The sequence below is a fragment of the Penicillium manginii genome, assembly GCF_028828005.1.
Source record: "Penicillium manginii strain IBT 31320 chromosome Unknown utg000002l:1.0-5564898.0:1.0-5567710.0, whole genome shotgun sequence".
Lineage (NCBI taxonomy): Eukaryota > Fungi > Ascomycota > Eurotiomycetes > Eurotiales > Aspergillaceae > Penicillium > Penicillium manginii.
In genome coordinates, this window is record NW_026643103.1 from 3,693,166 (window position 1) to 3,708,069 (window position 14,904).

The 14,904-nt window shown below is 47.8% G+C and overlaps 7 protein-coding genes across 7 annotated transcripts; 5 read left to right on the forward strand and 2 right to left on the reverse strand.

Moving 5' to 3' along the window:
* Positions 1–64: 64 nt before the first annotated feature.
* Positions 65–2,298, forward strand: N7533_002663 (transcriptional repressor TCF25 family protein; the record flags this gene model as incomplete). The annotated part of the gene is made up of 2 exons (XM_057099313.1): positions 65–316; positions 385–2,298. 2 exons carry the CDS (start codon positions 65–67, stop codon positions 2,296–2,298), a joined length of 2,166 nt encoding a protein of 721 aa, XP_056964449.1.
* A 1,836-nt stretch (positions 2,299–4,134) lies between these two features.
* Positions 4,135–5,282, forward strand: N7533_002664 (PQ-loop repeat-containing protein; the record flags this gene model as incomplete). Its single annotated transcript, XM_057099314.1, has 3 exons — positions 4,135–4,227; positions 4,363–4,967; positions 5,024–5,282. 3 exons carry the CDS (start codon positions 4,135–4,137, stop codon positions 5,280–5,282), a joined length of 957 nt encoding a protein of 318 aa, XP_056964450.1.
* Positions 5,283–6,301: 1,019 nt separating this feature from the next.
* rpp1 (ribosomal protein P1) lies at positions 6,302–7,074 on the reverse strand (the record flags this gene model as incomplete). The annotated part of the gene is made up of 4 exons (XM_057099315.1): positions 6,302–6,348; positions 6,408–6,540; positions 6,667–6,744; positions 7,006–7,074. 4 exons carry the CDS (start codon positions 7,072–7,074, stop codon positions 6,302–6,304), a joined length of 327 nt encoding a protein of 108 aa, XP_056964451.1.
* A 412-nt stretch (positions 7,075–7,486) lies between these two features.
* N7533_002666 (uncharacterized protein) lies at positions 7,487–9,177 on the forward strand (the record flags this gene model as incomplete). The annotated part of the gene is made up of 7 exons (XM_057099316.1): positions 7,487–7,706; positions 7,774–7,855; positions 7,913–7,937; positions 7,997–8,275; positions 8,342–8,722; positions 8,782–8,967; positions 9,022–9,177. 7 exons carry the CDS (start codon positions 7,487–7,489, stop codon positions 9,175–9,177), a joined length of 1,329 nt encoding a protein of 442 aa, XP_056964452.1.
* Positions 9,178–10,074: 897 nt separating this feature from the next.
* Positions 10,075–12,042, forward strand: N7533_002667 (uncharacterized protein; the record flags this gene model as incomplete). The annotated part of the gene is made up of 5 exons (XM_057099317.1): positions 10,075–10,326; positions 10,379–10,519; positions 10,572–10,878; positions 10,929–11,496; positions 11,553–12,042. 5 exons carry the CDS (start codon positions 10,075–10,077, stop codon positions 12,040–12,042), a joined length of 1,758 nt encoding a protein of 585 aa, XP_056964453.1.
* A 231-nt stretch (positions 12,043–12,273) lies between these two features.
* N7533_002668 (uncharacterized protein) lies at positions 12,274–13,151 on the reverse strand (the record flags this gene model as incomplete). The annotated part of the gene is made up of 2 exons (XM_057099318.1): positions 12,274–12,860; positions 12,941–13,151. The coding sequence occupies 2 exons, from the start codon at positions 13,149–13,151 to the stop codon at positions 12,274–12,276; spliced, it is 798 nt and encodes a 265-aa protein (XP_056964454.1).
* Positions 13,152–13,789: 638 nt separating this feature from the next.
* On the forward strand, positions 13,790–14,493 carry N7533_002669 (uncharacterized protein; the record flags this gene model as incomplete). Its single annotated transcript, XM_057099319.1, has 2 exons — positions 13,790–13,865; positions 13,925–14,493. The coding sequence occupies 2 exons, from the start codon at positions 13,790–13,792 to the stop codon at positions 14,491–14,493; spliced, it is 645 nt and encodes a 214-aa protein (XP_056964455.1).
* Positions 14,494–14,904: the final 411 nt, after the last annotated feature.

Sequence of the window (14,904 nt, forward strand, 5' to 3'; positions counted from 1 at the left end):
TGTTTCCTACAGTTGTTGCGGTGCTTTTCACTTTCTTTCATAGTGCCTGGACGGCCTTTTACAGATGTCCTCCCGTGCGATTCGCAAGCTGCAGAAGCAGCGTGAGCTGGAACAGCTGCAGGAGACCGTGCAGCAGGATGAGTCAAGCGACGATGAGCCTCGACGCCCCGCGAAACCCAAATTCAACGCCTTCGATCTTTTGAATGCCGGCGACGATGACAATGACAATGACGACGAAGATGGCAATGGTGGTAATGAGCCCGAGGAAGGGGCACAAGAAGACGAAGAAGAAATGAAGGAAGCGTCAAAACCAGATGTTGAACCCGAGTCAGCACCCACAAAGCCCAAGAGTGCCGGAAAGAAAAGAAAAAGAAGGGGAAGAAGGCCAAGTCGCCACCCGAGCCCAAACAACAAAGCAAGCAGGGCACAGAATTGGACGAGATTGATCGTGCGCTAAAGGATCTATCTACTGGCGAAGACCCATCGAATACAACTCTGTCAGCCTCTGCGAAGGAAGGGCGGAATGACTTGTTCCCAAAGACTACAAATGAACTTCTCGGTGTTGAGCCCAAGTTCTTGAACGCGACAAATGAAATGCGACGACTTTTCGGTAATGTGGTACTAGAGAACTTTGACCAGCCAGCCGAAACTGGCCGTCGTCGGGATCGCAACCGGGAAACGATCGATCTTGGCCAGGCACTGTCAGGACGGTACTCTCCGGCCAGTCGAGGACAGAGTTTGGCTGGAGTTACACTGCGACGGAACGTTCTTATGCAAGGGAAGGATGAGTGGCCACGAGCTCCTAGTGGAGGCCTAGGTATGGTCAATGCTGAGAAGCTTCCTTCGGGAGATTTCCTTTATCGCATCGTGCACAACACGGGCTACGAAGATGTACAGAGACAGTTCGACCTCTGTGTTGAGTCGATGGATCCCCAACGACTGATTTCACATCTGCAATACCACCCCTATCATATATCCACTCTTCTCCAGGTTTCGGAAGTTGCCAAGCACCAGGGTGACCATGCCGTTTCTGCCGATCTCTTGGAGAGGGCGCTCTTTAATATTGGCCGCTCAGCTCACTCTTCATTTGGAACTCGACTCAAGGACGGTCAAGCAAGGCTTGATTTCTGGGAGGGGGAGAACCGTGAGCTGTGGCTGGTTGGTTGGAGATATATCGCCAACTTGGGCATGAAAGGTACTTGGAGGACTGCCTATGAATGGTCAAAGCTGCTGCTAAGTCTAAATGACTCTGACCCGTATTGCATGAGGCTTTTGATCGACCACCTTGCCTTGCGAGGAAGAGAGTATGCGCAGTTTGCGGATCTGTGCACCCAGACTCGATTCAGCCGTGACTGGGCCGACCTCCCTAATATCCAGTGCTCATTGGTTATGGCTTATTTGCGCCTGAAAAAGCCCCAAGAATGTCGCCGGCAGCTTTCCCACGCTATGTCTCGCTATCCCTGGGTCTTCAGTAGGCTGGCACAAGAGTTGGACATTAAGCATGTTCCCAAGCAGATCTGGGGTAAGATGCCTCCGACTGCATCACACGAACTCCTTACCGAACTTTACATTACGCGAGCCAAGGATCTTTGGAACACACCCGAGGCTGTTTCACTTATCATAGAAATAGCCGACACCATCTCCGGGGAGCCAGAGCCTATCGAGCCCCCAGAAATCACCCTCGATATTGCCCGTCATGTGGTCTTGTCGGACATTCCTAGTGTAACAACCCACCTACCCAACCGTTTTGTCTCTGGGCGAATGTCTTCATCGGACCCTCTACCTCCTTACGAATCAGAGGCATATCGTCAGCAAGCCGATCCCACACCGTCATACCTCGCGCGGATGCCGGAGGGTAACCGGCCCCAGTGGCTACGCAATCTGTTGAATCAAATGGATGAGGGTGGTATCCATTTCCCTCGTTTCCAGGGTGGGGAAGAAGCCGGCGGGGATGAAGGTGACGAAGAAGTTGCTGGTGCTCTTCCGGACGCTCGAATTCGTCCTCTACAGGGCGACCAACAGGTGCTTGAGCAGTGGCTGCTGCAGGACGGATTGGAGTCCGTGCAGATGTTCCTGCATCAGCATGGTGTTGACCGAGGAAACTGGGGCGATGTATTGGACTATGCTCCTCTCACAGATTACCTAGAATCCCTTCAGGAAATCCAACCTGAGGCTTCTCGTCAAAGGTTACTACATGGGCCAATCCAGGAGATTATTGGTGAATTTGCTGTCAGCATGCTCGAGGATGAGTTGATGATTATGGATGACGAGGCTCATTCTGAAAGCAGCGACATTTAGTAGCTTTTTAGAATCTCCAAAAACCATCAAACACCATATTGAAACAACCAAGAAATGTTTACGACTGTTCAGGCCTGCACCTTGCCTGTGTCATCTCTTCACATATGATAATATAGACGCTCCTATATTTTGAAGTTGTCAATATGAGTCGGTTGACACTTAGTTGATGATTAGGGTACACAGAAATTACTGACAAGCTAATGAGATATTGGATCATCAGTTAGACTAAAGTAAATGTTTAATCTATCACACTACTAGTATTTCTGACCCTATTGATAAAGTTAGCTATGAAACATCACGGGGATTTCTGTGTCGATTCAGGAAAAATGAATCACCTGAATTATCTGCTGTGTACCATAAGACTGCACGAATCCAGTAATATTTCGTCGTCGTGGGACAAATTCTAGGCACGGTTAAATCAATGCAGGTCAGCTGAACTCGGAGTGTTTTCTGATGTATCCCAAAACCTTGGAATGGGTATTGCATCATGGATTATATTGATAGAATGGCCCAAATTCAATACCTTCTGTGGTGCTGGTATAACAATACTTGTAACGGAAAGGAGCTTTAATGCTTAATATAAATTTGCAGGTATCTTCCACAAGGTCACTGGTTTTCATCTTAAGAAGATCCTCATCTGCGACGCCGGCGATGAACTTGAAGCAGTTAACGTTTATTTTCACTGCATCTACTGGGGTAGCTGCCACTGCCTTTACGGATTCCGTGGAGGACGTTGGAACCCTTGGGGGCCTGACTCAGCCGTCAGGGTGTGGATGTATTGTTGGGGTAAGTTATGTTCTCCGTTCAAGTTTGAATTATACTAGTATGCCATGCTTTCTGGAGTAGGACTCTTGTTTATTGAATCTTTTTAGACGTGTCTTGAACCAAGCCAATTATGCACTGGGGTCGACGCGAATCACAATGCTCTATCTGCTCCCTGCAACCGACAATTTCCAGTAATTACATCACATACACTATGCGGATGAGCTTCCAGCGCTAACATATTACAGTGTTTGAACAATGGTCATCCATGCAAATTTTTCACTGATGTTAATTCTGCGGTTTGTGACCATTAGTTAGTTAGTTGAAGCCTTGGTGCAACATTACATGTGGTTCAGTATTACTGGCTACTAAAAAATTGAAAATCTTATAGGCGTTTAAGATTCAAATACTGGCTTCAAGTTATTCTACGTCTTTTTAACTTGTAGAACACTATTAACTTTCAATATCTGTTCTGAGGCTTGAATTATCAGGTGGGGATCCGTAATATGTGGAATGGAATGCCCAGTCTTCGTTGAGGGAGATAGTTTTTGTTCTACCCTAGGGTTCTTCTCTATTATCAAGAAATACCTACTAGTAGACTCGGAGATAAGCTGAGTATGCCAACCAATCATAGATAAGTATACCTAGGTATCCTTGTGCTATCTCATTCTCATCTCACGCAGGCACGGGGCGCCGCAGATTGCCCGTGCGCGTGCAGTGACAGCTGACTCATCCACGTGTTTCAAAAATTTCTGTTTTTTTTTACTTCCTCGAAGATCTTTCTTTTCGATCTTTGTTAAAGGGCTATTCGTGAAATTGGTGGTGTACCAATGAAGATTCCCAAGTCGCGTCCATCGATACTATACTCTACTTGACCTTATCCTGCGTCATTGTTTGCATTTGCTCCCCGCCGAAGTTTCCCCGGCCCACTGAGGAGTCACCTGAAAATCGATTGTGTCATAGCCCAGTCGCAATTTTTTCTTCTTAGCTCCGCCCCCATTCGACCACCACGCAAAATCCTATTTAGTGCATCGCACATCACACATCATGGCTTGGTCACAAATACTCAGCCGGATGGCTGCAGAAGACATGATCCCTCTCACGCCCCGAGAGGCAGCTTCCGGACTGCTAGGCTCAGTCTCGATGACCTGCTGGATCTTCCTACTGGTATGACACAGTCCACACCCCAGATTGCCCAATTCCTCCTCCTGTTTGTCGAACAGTGTCATAATGAGGCGCATAAGTGTCGCAAAAAATAAACACAGCACTCGAAGAAAAATAACTAACCGCGCCCAAAATCAGGTCCCGCAACTCATCGAGAACTACCGCAACGGCAATGCCGAAGCTATTTCCTTCCTCTTCATCCTAGTCTGGTTTATCGGGGACATTGCCAACCTCTTTGGCGGGCTTCTAGCAGGTCTGGTCCCGGTAATCGTCGCCATTGCCGTCTATTTCTGCATCGCGGATGGCGTCCTCATTGCCCAATGTCTGTACTACAAGGCGCGTAACTCGCGCCTCGAGGCCCACCACCGCCGCCGCTCATCTGTTGACACCCCCGATCCTACTACCCCACTTTTGGGTCGCCGGTTCAGCGACACGATCCCGCCGACACAGTCGCGACGACGCTCGTCGGGTTCGCTGCGTGGCTACCAGGCTGCCGCTGGCCGGCGCGAAAGCCAGACAGAAGACCCACTCGCTAAGATTGTCGAGGAGAACGAGTTTGGTCGCAAGGCGTGGGTTAAGAACCTCGTCAGTGTTCTGGGTATCTTTTTGGTCGGCATGGCAGGGTGGACAATGGCCTGGCAGACTGGCATGTGGGCGCCAGCGCCGCTGGAGAGTCATAATGACAATGGAGAAGCTACCAGCGGACAAGTGCTGGGCTATTTCAGCGCGATCTGCTACTTGGGGTATGTTTATTCTGATTTTTCCCTGCTATACGGACTTGGACTAACGAATGCGACAGCGCGAGATTGCCTCAGATCTATAAGAATTACAGCGACAAGTCCTGCGAAGGATTGTCCCTTCTGTTCTTCATTCTTTCCCTCTTGGGCAACCTTACCTACGGTGCAGGTATCTTATGCCACTCCACCGAGCGCGAGTACGTTGTCACCAATCTTCCGTGGCTGATTGGATCTCTGGGCACAATGGCGGAGGACGTCATCATCTTCATCCAGTTCCGCATCTACGCTGTTCAGGACGATCGCCCTTCCGCGGTGGCATAAGTGATTTTTCTTTGAGTATTTCTTTCGCTTGCAAGAGCTTTGTCTTTTCTTTTGTATATACGACTGCTATGTTGCTTCGAAAATTTGTTGCATTTCGCTGACTTTTTGCATGGGATGGTTGGACTTGATTTGGCAAAAGCATGGTGTTTGACTTTGGAAGGGTCATTGTATAGAATAGAGCCTGAATTCTCAATGAACAAGTTGAATTTGAATTATTTCACCTAGGTACCCTGTGCTCTAGTTATATGGCTAGAGCACGGGCAGAGTTATGTTCAAGTTCACGATAGCTCCACTCTCCATTTAGGTAAACGCTTGTGGCTATTCGGGCAGCGGGGTCTTCATGACGAGGAGGTCTAGGAGTGGGTACCGGAATCATAGAGGTATCCATTTTCCAGTCTCCATATATGCAGCATACTTGAATACTAGCCAGTCGTACTCATAGCCTTGGCAGCATTATGACGCAGGTAAATATGCAACTACGTGACCCTCATCACTAAAAATTTCTACTCGGTACCTCAAGAGAAGGTAGATCAATGACGAAGCTCATTAGTTCAAGGCGCGTGGCGTCATGATGCGAGAACCAGAGCGAACTTATCACAGGGCCTGAGAAGCACAAGGGCTTCGCACAAGGGCTTCCTACGTCAACCGGGTAGACCTGTCGCAGTACAATTGCAATATCGAATCAGGAAAAGGTGTGCCAAACGTCTTTCTTCAATTCCCCTAAAAATCTGGAGGCAACAATAGTTTCGGAGTCACAGCGGTATCCGATCCAGTCCACCTCTGGCACAAACTGATTCAGAGGTACACCGAGCACCCAGTCTCCATTGAATGTCTTCCGTTTGAATCTTTTGCTATTTTCTTTTTTTAAGTACCCGTGATCTAGGTCTTCGTTGAAGGGGTCGTGGAGTATCGAGTACAAGAGAGGTTCATTGAGGTAGCCGACATGCGGCAGCGGGATAAGAGGTGGGAAAAAGAGCAAAAAGGAAAGGTCTTCATATTCTTCAAGTTGGCGTAAACGCTTAGTCGAACAGACCGAATCCCATGTCGTCATCGGACTCCTCCTTCTCTATAGTGGGGGTTAGCATTTGAATCCGAGACGTAGAGAACTGTATCGCAAAGACTTACCCTCAACCTTCTCCTCGGCAGCAGCCTCGGCGGGGGCAGCGGCACCACCGGCGGCAGCACCACCAGCGGGGGCAGCGGGGCCACCGGAGCCGACGTTGGTCAGGAGGTCCTTGATGTCCTTGCCCTCGAGAGCCTATGGGTTGAAATTTGTAAGTCACGTTGTCTCGAAAAGGCGTCGAATGGAATCGGGATTCAATAGGAATGAGACTAGAGGCGTAATGATTCGGTGCAGGCGGAGTGGCGGGTGTCAGATATTTACCTTGGCGAAGATGGTGGACCAGATGGGCTCAACCTCAGCAACCTTGGCGGCAGTGATGAGGGTCTGGAGCTTGTCGGCCTGTATGAAGATATTGGAATTAGCTGGCTGGCGATTTCCATTATTGCGTGTCGTCTAGGCTTGAAACAGTTCGCTGCGATTCGTGATGTTCCCTCGCGATTCAATCAAGGGTGAGCTGCATGGTAGGGGCCATGAATAAGAATCCGAACGGAATTTTGCTCTTGCAAGAGTCAAGTCAAGTCTTCGACTGGCAAAATCACAATCACGAATGCGCGTCCTGTTCCAATCCTCGGCGATGTCGAATTAAAAGTGAGCACGTACGGTGACCTCAATGCCCTCATCGGCCAGGATGAGAGCGGCGTAGGAGCAGGCGAGCTCAGCGGTAGACATGTCGACGGGTGGGTGTTGACGTTGGTTGAAGACTGAAGATGGAAGAGGAAGCACGAGAAGTGTATCAAAGCACTATCCACAGCCGTGTGTGGGAAAGCCCTCGCTTAGGGCTATGGACTAATCAGGTCTAGCGTCCCTCCCATCCCGTGACTCTCTCACTAGTCCCAATGCGGCTCTGCTGACTAACGGGCGGAGTAAGCCATCCCGTATCGGCTGCGCGCGATAACCATCAATCCAATCGATTTGGATCCCGAGAACTGACATCACTTCCCATTTCATTTGGAACCATATCGTGTGGGGTTTGAAGAACAGCGTGCGCCCATCTTCTGTACTCTGATTACTACCTTCCTCTACAGTCTACGGTTCCTGCCTTTCCATCTTATTCTCCTCAACCCTCTCTGCGCACCCGGTCATGGATTCCCCCGCAGTCCCGGTCCCGCTGGATCCGCGGGAGCAGCCCATCCTCGAACGCCTCCTCCGAACTCGCGATGCTCTTCTCCTCCTGAAACAAGACAAGTCTTCCTACATCAAATCTCGCGATGTTCTCCCGCTTTATGAAGAAGTGACCCAAGAAGTGGAAAAGCTCAATGCTTCTCGCAAGGAGCAAGACCGCCGCTTGATACATAATCGACGTGAGTACCTACCGGGCGAGCCGTGGAATGATTAGCTGGATGAATCGCTAAATTTGATCGCTGAAAGTGGACTATGTTCTGGATGACTGTTTCCAGTTGATTTCGTTGCTCTTTTTGACCGTTGGTAGGAATAATGAAGCACCAGCAGTGTAAGTAGATCGCCCAACCCGGCGCAACCGGTCATTTCAGCTGATCCTCTACTCTAGCTACTCACTGGCAACTACTATTCAGGTAAAGCGAGCTTCCAATATTCTTGACCTTGTTCCATCGCGCTGACAATAACACACCAGCGCCTGCTCGACCATCTTGAAGAGGCTGGGTTCTATAGCTCCAAAGATCTAAATTCAATCACCAAGACTCTCGACTCCACGCGCGAAACTCTGGAACGCGGCCAGAACACATACTCCCCAGCACTCTTGGAACTTCTTGAAAGCCGACTAGAACAATGCCAGATCTCTCTGAGTAAGCTTCAGAAGGGACTTGCAGCTCTAGACCCCGCTCTTGTCCAGACTCACGAGACCTTGGTCTCTATTCTTCGATCCACATCTGCGGTCAACACCCGCTCAAAGGTATGCGCCGGCGATAAAGAATTGATTCCAATGCGACAATACTAACATTAAATTCTCTTACTTCAGTTCTCGTCCACCGAAGTCAACAATCTGCGCGAGCAATTGAAGAAGATCGAAGCAACTCAAAAGGACGGCAACTTCGTTGATGCTGATGGAAACCCGCTTGCCGGTCAAGATGAATTGAAATCTTTGATTCAGCGATGCTGGCGATGGACGGAGATTGTTCTTGAGCGACAAGGCAAGATTCAAGAGGGATTCCAGGAGCAATACGAGCGCCTACTTGAGATTCGTAACCAGTTGGATAGACTCTCCGTCACACAAGCTTGGTCTTTGCGCGAGACAGATCTCTTCGGATATCAGCGAAAGCTCGATCGCATTGATGAGGCGCGTGTTAACGGCAACTTTGTCGATGCCGAAGGCCAAGCTGCCGATCTCCATGCTCAAAGGGTATGTTCGTCTAAAATTGAGACACCTGAATTTAGCTAATCCGAGCCTCTCTCTTTTAGACACTGCTTTATTTGATTCGACGCAGCTATGCATACATCTACGCACTATTGATTTCATCTGAGCCCGTATCGGAAGCCTTGCTGCCAGTCTATAACCAGCTGCAGACGCTTCGCCGGTGTTTGATCGAAGTCAAGGAGTCTGGTGGCGTGGCAAACTCGAGAGAGTTGTATCCCTACAGCATGAAGGTATGACAAATTCCACCGATCTCGAAGTATCTCCCCAGTCACTGACCTACATAGCTCAATTCTATCGATAACATGCGAGTTGACGGAAAGTTTTATGTTGGTCCCGATATTCCTGAGGGCCAAGGAAGCGTGAATTCTTTGCTTGCTGAATGCTACGACCTGGTCTGGGAGCTACGAGCCGCAGTGGCAGATGATGATGCGCAAACTTAGGTGGAATTTGAGGTAGAAACATTTCTTTCTTTGTTATTGATATTTTACTCCATTTGGAGATTATGGATGGGCTTGCCACCGATGAAATACGTTCGGCTCGCTCTATGAGTTGTATGATTTGGGATCTACCTAACGATGTTTTGATTATTATTATTTTTGGCTTTTGCCATGAGAGGCGCTTGATTTGGATGGAGAAGGCCTTTTTTGGGGGTATTTGACATCGAATGCTATCACCATTCAGCTACTTCACCATTAAGCCTGAAGCAAAATGTCGCCACACAGTTTGCTTAGTTAGGGTTTCCCTCACAGTCCGGATAGGTCTGCTTTTGCCATCTCCATGAAATGTAGAGCGAGCGTCTTTAGTCGGTAGGGCTCAAGTCGAAGGCCGTCTGCCCTTTAGTCTCCATTCTCTTTAGTCTCCATTCTCTTTAGTCTCCATTCTCTTTAGTCTCCATTCTCTTTAGTCTCCATTCATCCATGTATACAAATACAAGAAATTGGTCTGATGTTTAATTCATGATTGAACCACGACGAATCCGTATCGCACTTGATCATGATGGTGTCCTAGGTTGATATGTGCCGGTTTCAGGTATCAATATGGTTAAAGATTGTACCGGTTGTGAAGGGCATCCCAAGATTTAAACCAGTACTAGGCTCAAAGTGATTGCGATCGGCGATAGGACCGGATGTCCGACGGCTCATCTCCTGAGGCTTGTGAAGAGGCTAAGAGATAAAGGCTTGTTGTTTGCATTGGCCAATTATTAGGGAACTTAGTCATAATAGGATCCTACCTTCCGGATTCATCCTAGTGGCATGCAGGGAGCTATATAGCCTTAAGGCACCATTTCAACAAAGCGGGGTTGTCTTTTCCTTTGAACACCCTGATTCATGTTCGAAATGGGGGTTTACTCGAAGATTGCAGCACTCGCTGCGCTGGTGCACTACTCAGCAGCGCAATTCGTGCCTGCACCGACCGACTTGATCACAAAGAAGGGCCATGCCGGTGTGAGCGTGCGGTATAAGGAGGTGCCTGCTGGAATTTGTGAGCAGGATCCCAATGTCAAAAGCTATTCCGGTTATGCCGATGTTGGTGAGAATGAGCACATCTTCTGGTGGTTTTTCGAGGCTAGAAATGGAGATCCCACAGAGGTAAGATCAGTCCTTTTCAAGCCTCGATTTCCCATATGCTAACAAGTCCCAGGCACCTCTTACCGTCTGGATCAACGGAGGGCCGGGATCATCTTCAATGATTGGGTTGTTCCAGGAGCTGGGGCCTTGTGGAGTTGACATCAACGGCACAGCTTATAACAACCCCTATTCATGGAGCAATGTGACAAACATGGTGGGTTTTGCGAAAGGAAACTCTTCGTTGATTAGAGCTAACCTTTTTACAGCTCTTTGTTGATCAGCCCGCGACTGTTGGGTTATCGTATACCATCCCCATCCCCGGATATCAGGATGATGACGGCAATCTCATTCAGCTGCCCGATAAGGAATGTCCCGAATATGCTGTGAAGTACGGAACATGCGGAACATACTCGAAGCCAGATATCGGCTTAGTTCCCAATTCAACACAAGGAGCCGCCCCAAATATGTGGAAGACATTGCAAGGATTCATGGGAGCATTCCCCCAATACTCCAGAAACGGATTCAGTTTTACTACTGAGAGCTATGGTGGTCATTACGGCCCAGTATTCAACGGTATGGGTAATTGAATTGAATAGCTGAAAGTGACACTAACAACCCTACAGACTACTTTGTGAAGCAAAATAAGAAAAAAATCCCTGGTGCGATTCATATTGATCTCGAGAATGTTCTCATCGGAAATGGCTGGTTCGACCCCCTGATTCAATATCAGGCGTACTACAATTTCTCCGTCTACCCGGGAAATACCTACGACTTTGACCCATACAATGCCTCCGTCAAGGCAGAATGGTATAACAATCTCTACGGAGAAGGAAATTGTGTCGATCGGACTCGCGAATGCTACGCTACTGGTCGAAATGACATCTGCTCTACTGCCGACAGTTTCTGCGCCGCCAAAGTCGAGAACATGTTTGACATTTACTCAGGGCGTGATGAGTACGATATGCGCGAACTAACCCCTGACCCTTTCCCATACTCGTTCTATGTGGATTATCTCAATAGCCCGAAGGTGCAAGCTGCCATCGGAGCGTACCAGAATTTCTCAGAGTCATCTCAAACCGTCGGCAATAGCTTTGCGAGCACAGGTGATGACGACCGTGAGTCTGGAACAATTCAGCATGTGCGAAACTTGCTTGAAGCTGGGGTGCAGGTCGTGATGTACTTTGGAGATGCGTAAGTTTTACATACAGCGAGACTTTTCAATCGATCGATCTAATTCGAAATTCCAGGGACTTCAACTGCAACTGGCTTGGTGGGCAAGTTGTCGCCCACGAAATCAATGCTCCAGGTTATGAAGAGGCAGGATTTGTCAATATATCCAGCTCCGATGGTGTTGTCCACGGACAGGTTCGACAGAGCGGACTGTATAGTTTCGTCCGCATTTACGAGTCTGGCCACGAGGTGCCTTTCTACCAACCACTGGCTTCCTTGGAAATGTTTGAAAGAGCCATTTTAAGGAAGGACCTTGCCACCGGTGAAAAGCATATCACTAGAGGTTACAAGACCAAGGGAACACCCACGAGTGACTTCCGAGAGGGCAACAGCACCGTCGTTTTCAAGGTTCTTCCTAGCGATGCCACTTACAACACAACTCTCAACGGGCCCGATCTTTCGCCCTTGGACTCGGCCAGATTTCACTGGCAAGCAAAGCGAGGAGAATCTAAGAGGGCTTCGGGCAAATACAATAAACCTAGAAGATCTATTATTGGGATGCATTAATGTGCGACCTATGTACTCGTATTGAGTTTACATTACTATCCCAGCTTTTGTTTAGCTTTTGTAGAAATACAAAGAATTTCGGTAGAATTATGATTACATTCATGGATTGCCTCAGCATTTTCTAGAAGCATTCAAAAACTAATGTGTATCTCTTGATGTCATAATATTTCTTCTAATATCTGTTCGACTCAAGAAGTAATGATTTGCAGTATACTATTAAACTCAAAATCTTCATGCGATCTCCTCAAACGCCCGAACGATGAAAGACCGGCCCTCAACAATCACCTTTTCACCAGGAATTCTCCAAGAACCCTTGCCTTCTCCCTTGAATCCAGACTTCATCGAAGGAACAGCATCAGCAGCAGGCCCCACCAGATACTTTTCCTCCCACCCTGCTCCAGTCCATTCTTCCCTTCTAGCTGTGACATCGGACCCGGTCCTCTTGAGAGATAAACCTCCCTCTGAGCCCTTTTCTCGAGAATGGGTCTGAATCTGGTGGAATGCCAGGAATGTTCCCCAGATGCGGCCGAAGAACAGTTTGTTCACAGTCACCTCCCCTTCCTGCTCGCTTTTGGTAGGATTCTCATCATCGGATTCAAGAATCCACGAAATGCCCGTCTTCGCACCTTCAGGGCCTTCTTTGAATGGCAGGTTTCGCCAAACCTCCTCAAATGCAGTCATCGGTTGCCCAGGAAGATCAGGATGAGGCATTTCACCTTGTTCAAGATCATCGCCATTGGGTAGCGGGCTAAATCTGGCAACATCGACCATTCCAATCTCATTGAGAGAGTCCAGTTCGCGGGTGAAGGAGATTTTGACTGAAATACTCAGTCAGTATCAGTTCCGTGAGATCGGCTTTAAAAATGAAATTATTCTCGCTCCAGCAAAAGTTACGTACGGGGTGTTTCATTCGGGTTCTCTGCAATGTTTGTACCGGCCATAGCCCAGTCGATTCCTCCAGTCTTCTTGTCCATGCGCAAGTCAAGATAATACTCTCCCACGGAAAGGACAATTGTATCCGTCGTCTCCTCCGGGACCTCCGGGACCCATCGGAGCGAAATGCGAGTTGTGAAGGCGCAAGTTGAGCCTAGTTCAGCAGCGGTAGCCATGATCAATTGATGTGGATGACCTTGAATCTTGGGTAAGGAAAGAATTACTTTAAATTTAGGCGGGGGAGAATAATATTTAATCTCCCACTACTCATAATGCGGGTGTGGAGTAAAGCGTGCGATGTGGGCTGGGGTTGAAATCGGCGATGATGACGAATCGGGAAGCTCCAAGAGATCGGACCGGCACCCAACTTCGTTATCGCCATCACTCCAACTGGGAATGTTCCACACATCCGGCTTGTTTGTAGTGTTAGACCTGGCCTTTCCAATAAAGTAGTTGGGTAGTTGGGAAAATACGAGCAAAATAAGTCGTGAAGGGGTTTCCTATGATATCGTTTATGAATTGAAGGCGTTTCAAAATCGCATGTCGAGGCTATCATTGGGTATTGTTAGATAAGATTGGGTACTTTAGGAAATCTAAAACTACTATATCCTCCCCTTGGTCGACAATGTTTCGTCATGACTAGTAGCTGTGTATTAAAAAAGGTTCTTATAGTATCTACCTATTCAAGGGTGTTGTAAAACGGAAGGACTCTGCTCCAATTTCTCAATTTTTGTCTCCATGTTCTAAATTTGTATGTTAGCAACACCAGCATTTCAAGGTTCTCTTCATCTTAATCTCAACAAACCAAACACCCATGTCCAGCAATCGAACCCTCAGCGCTCGGGCTTCCACCAGTGCTCTCGGTCGTCAGTACTCAAGGATCTTTAATGGTACGGCAGTACGAACATGCCCTGTGATGACATGGAATCTAGTCTCACTTATCTCTCAGATTTCTCTGGTGAAGAATCAAAGAAGTCACTCCGTCGCAGTTCTCTGGCTGATAACATCACGAATGATAACTTGAACAAAAATGACATGGACACGTCCAGAATTCTCAAAAACGAAACCAACCAGAATCCTCAAGTTTCGACGCCTGTTGGCTCCAATTCTGTTCCTCATTCATCACACTCGGGTGGTCCAAATATTGCCTCCTCGACCACCCCAGATCCCGGCAGTCATACTGAAGGAGTCTCGTCATACAAGAGGAAGAGGACATCGGACTCCGAACTTGACAAACAGAGTTCCATCTACAAACTTTGGTTGGAGACTGAAGATCCCAAGTCCCTGCTCAGGGACAATCAGCCTGCAGAAGTGCTTCTAAGATACATAAAGTCGTGGAAAATGGCCAATAAGATGCGTTCTAAGCTGGTTCAAAATCCTTGCTTAGTGGACAGTGACATGCTCAAAGGGGCTGTCGCCTGGCTTGAAGAGTTCGATTGGTTTTCAGATAGTTACTGCAAGGCATGCAAGAGACATCAACATGAACTTTGGAATGACTTGTCGGGACTGATCTTCTGAGTGCTTTTCAATGATCTATTGCCTTCATGTGCAAGTCGACAGTAAGATCACGCGGAGCATGGCTACAACTTTCTTGATTTTGTTTGGATACTTTCAGATCCCAAAAAAGAAAAAGAAAATGTATTTTTCCCCTACTCGGAAAGGTGATTTGAATCAAAGCCATAGCCCTATAATGTGACCTGTTCTCATGGTTATACTAGCTTTACCGCACTAGGGCTGTCTACAGTGGCCAGCTATTTTAATTTTCATCATATGGTAGATAGCCCTGTTTCTAATAGTACAAATAATCTTGTCCAAATGCTTTAATATTTGTCTCCCAATAATCAAGCAGTCACAAAACGATGTTTTGCCACTAGAACTATACTATGCGTTGCACTCTTAATGGAAAACCCGGTATCGGCGCGAAGGCGG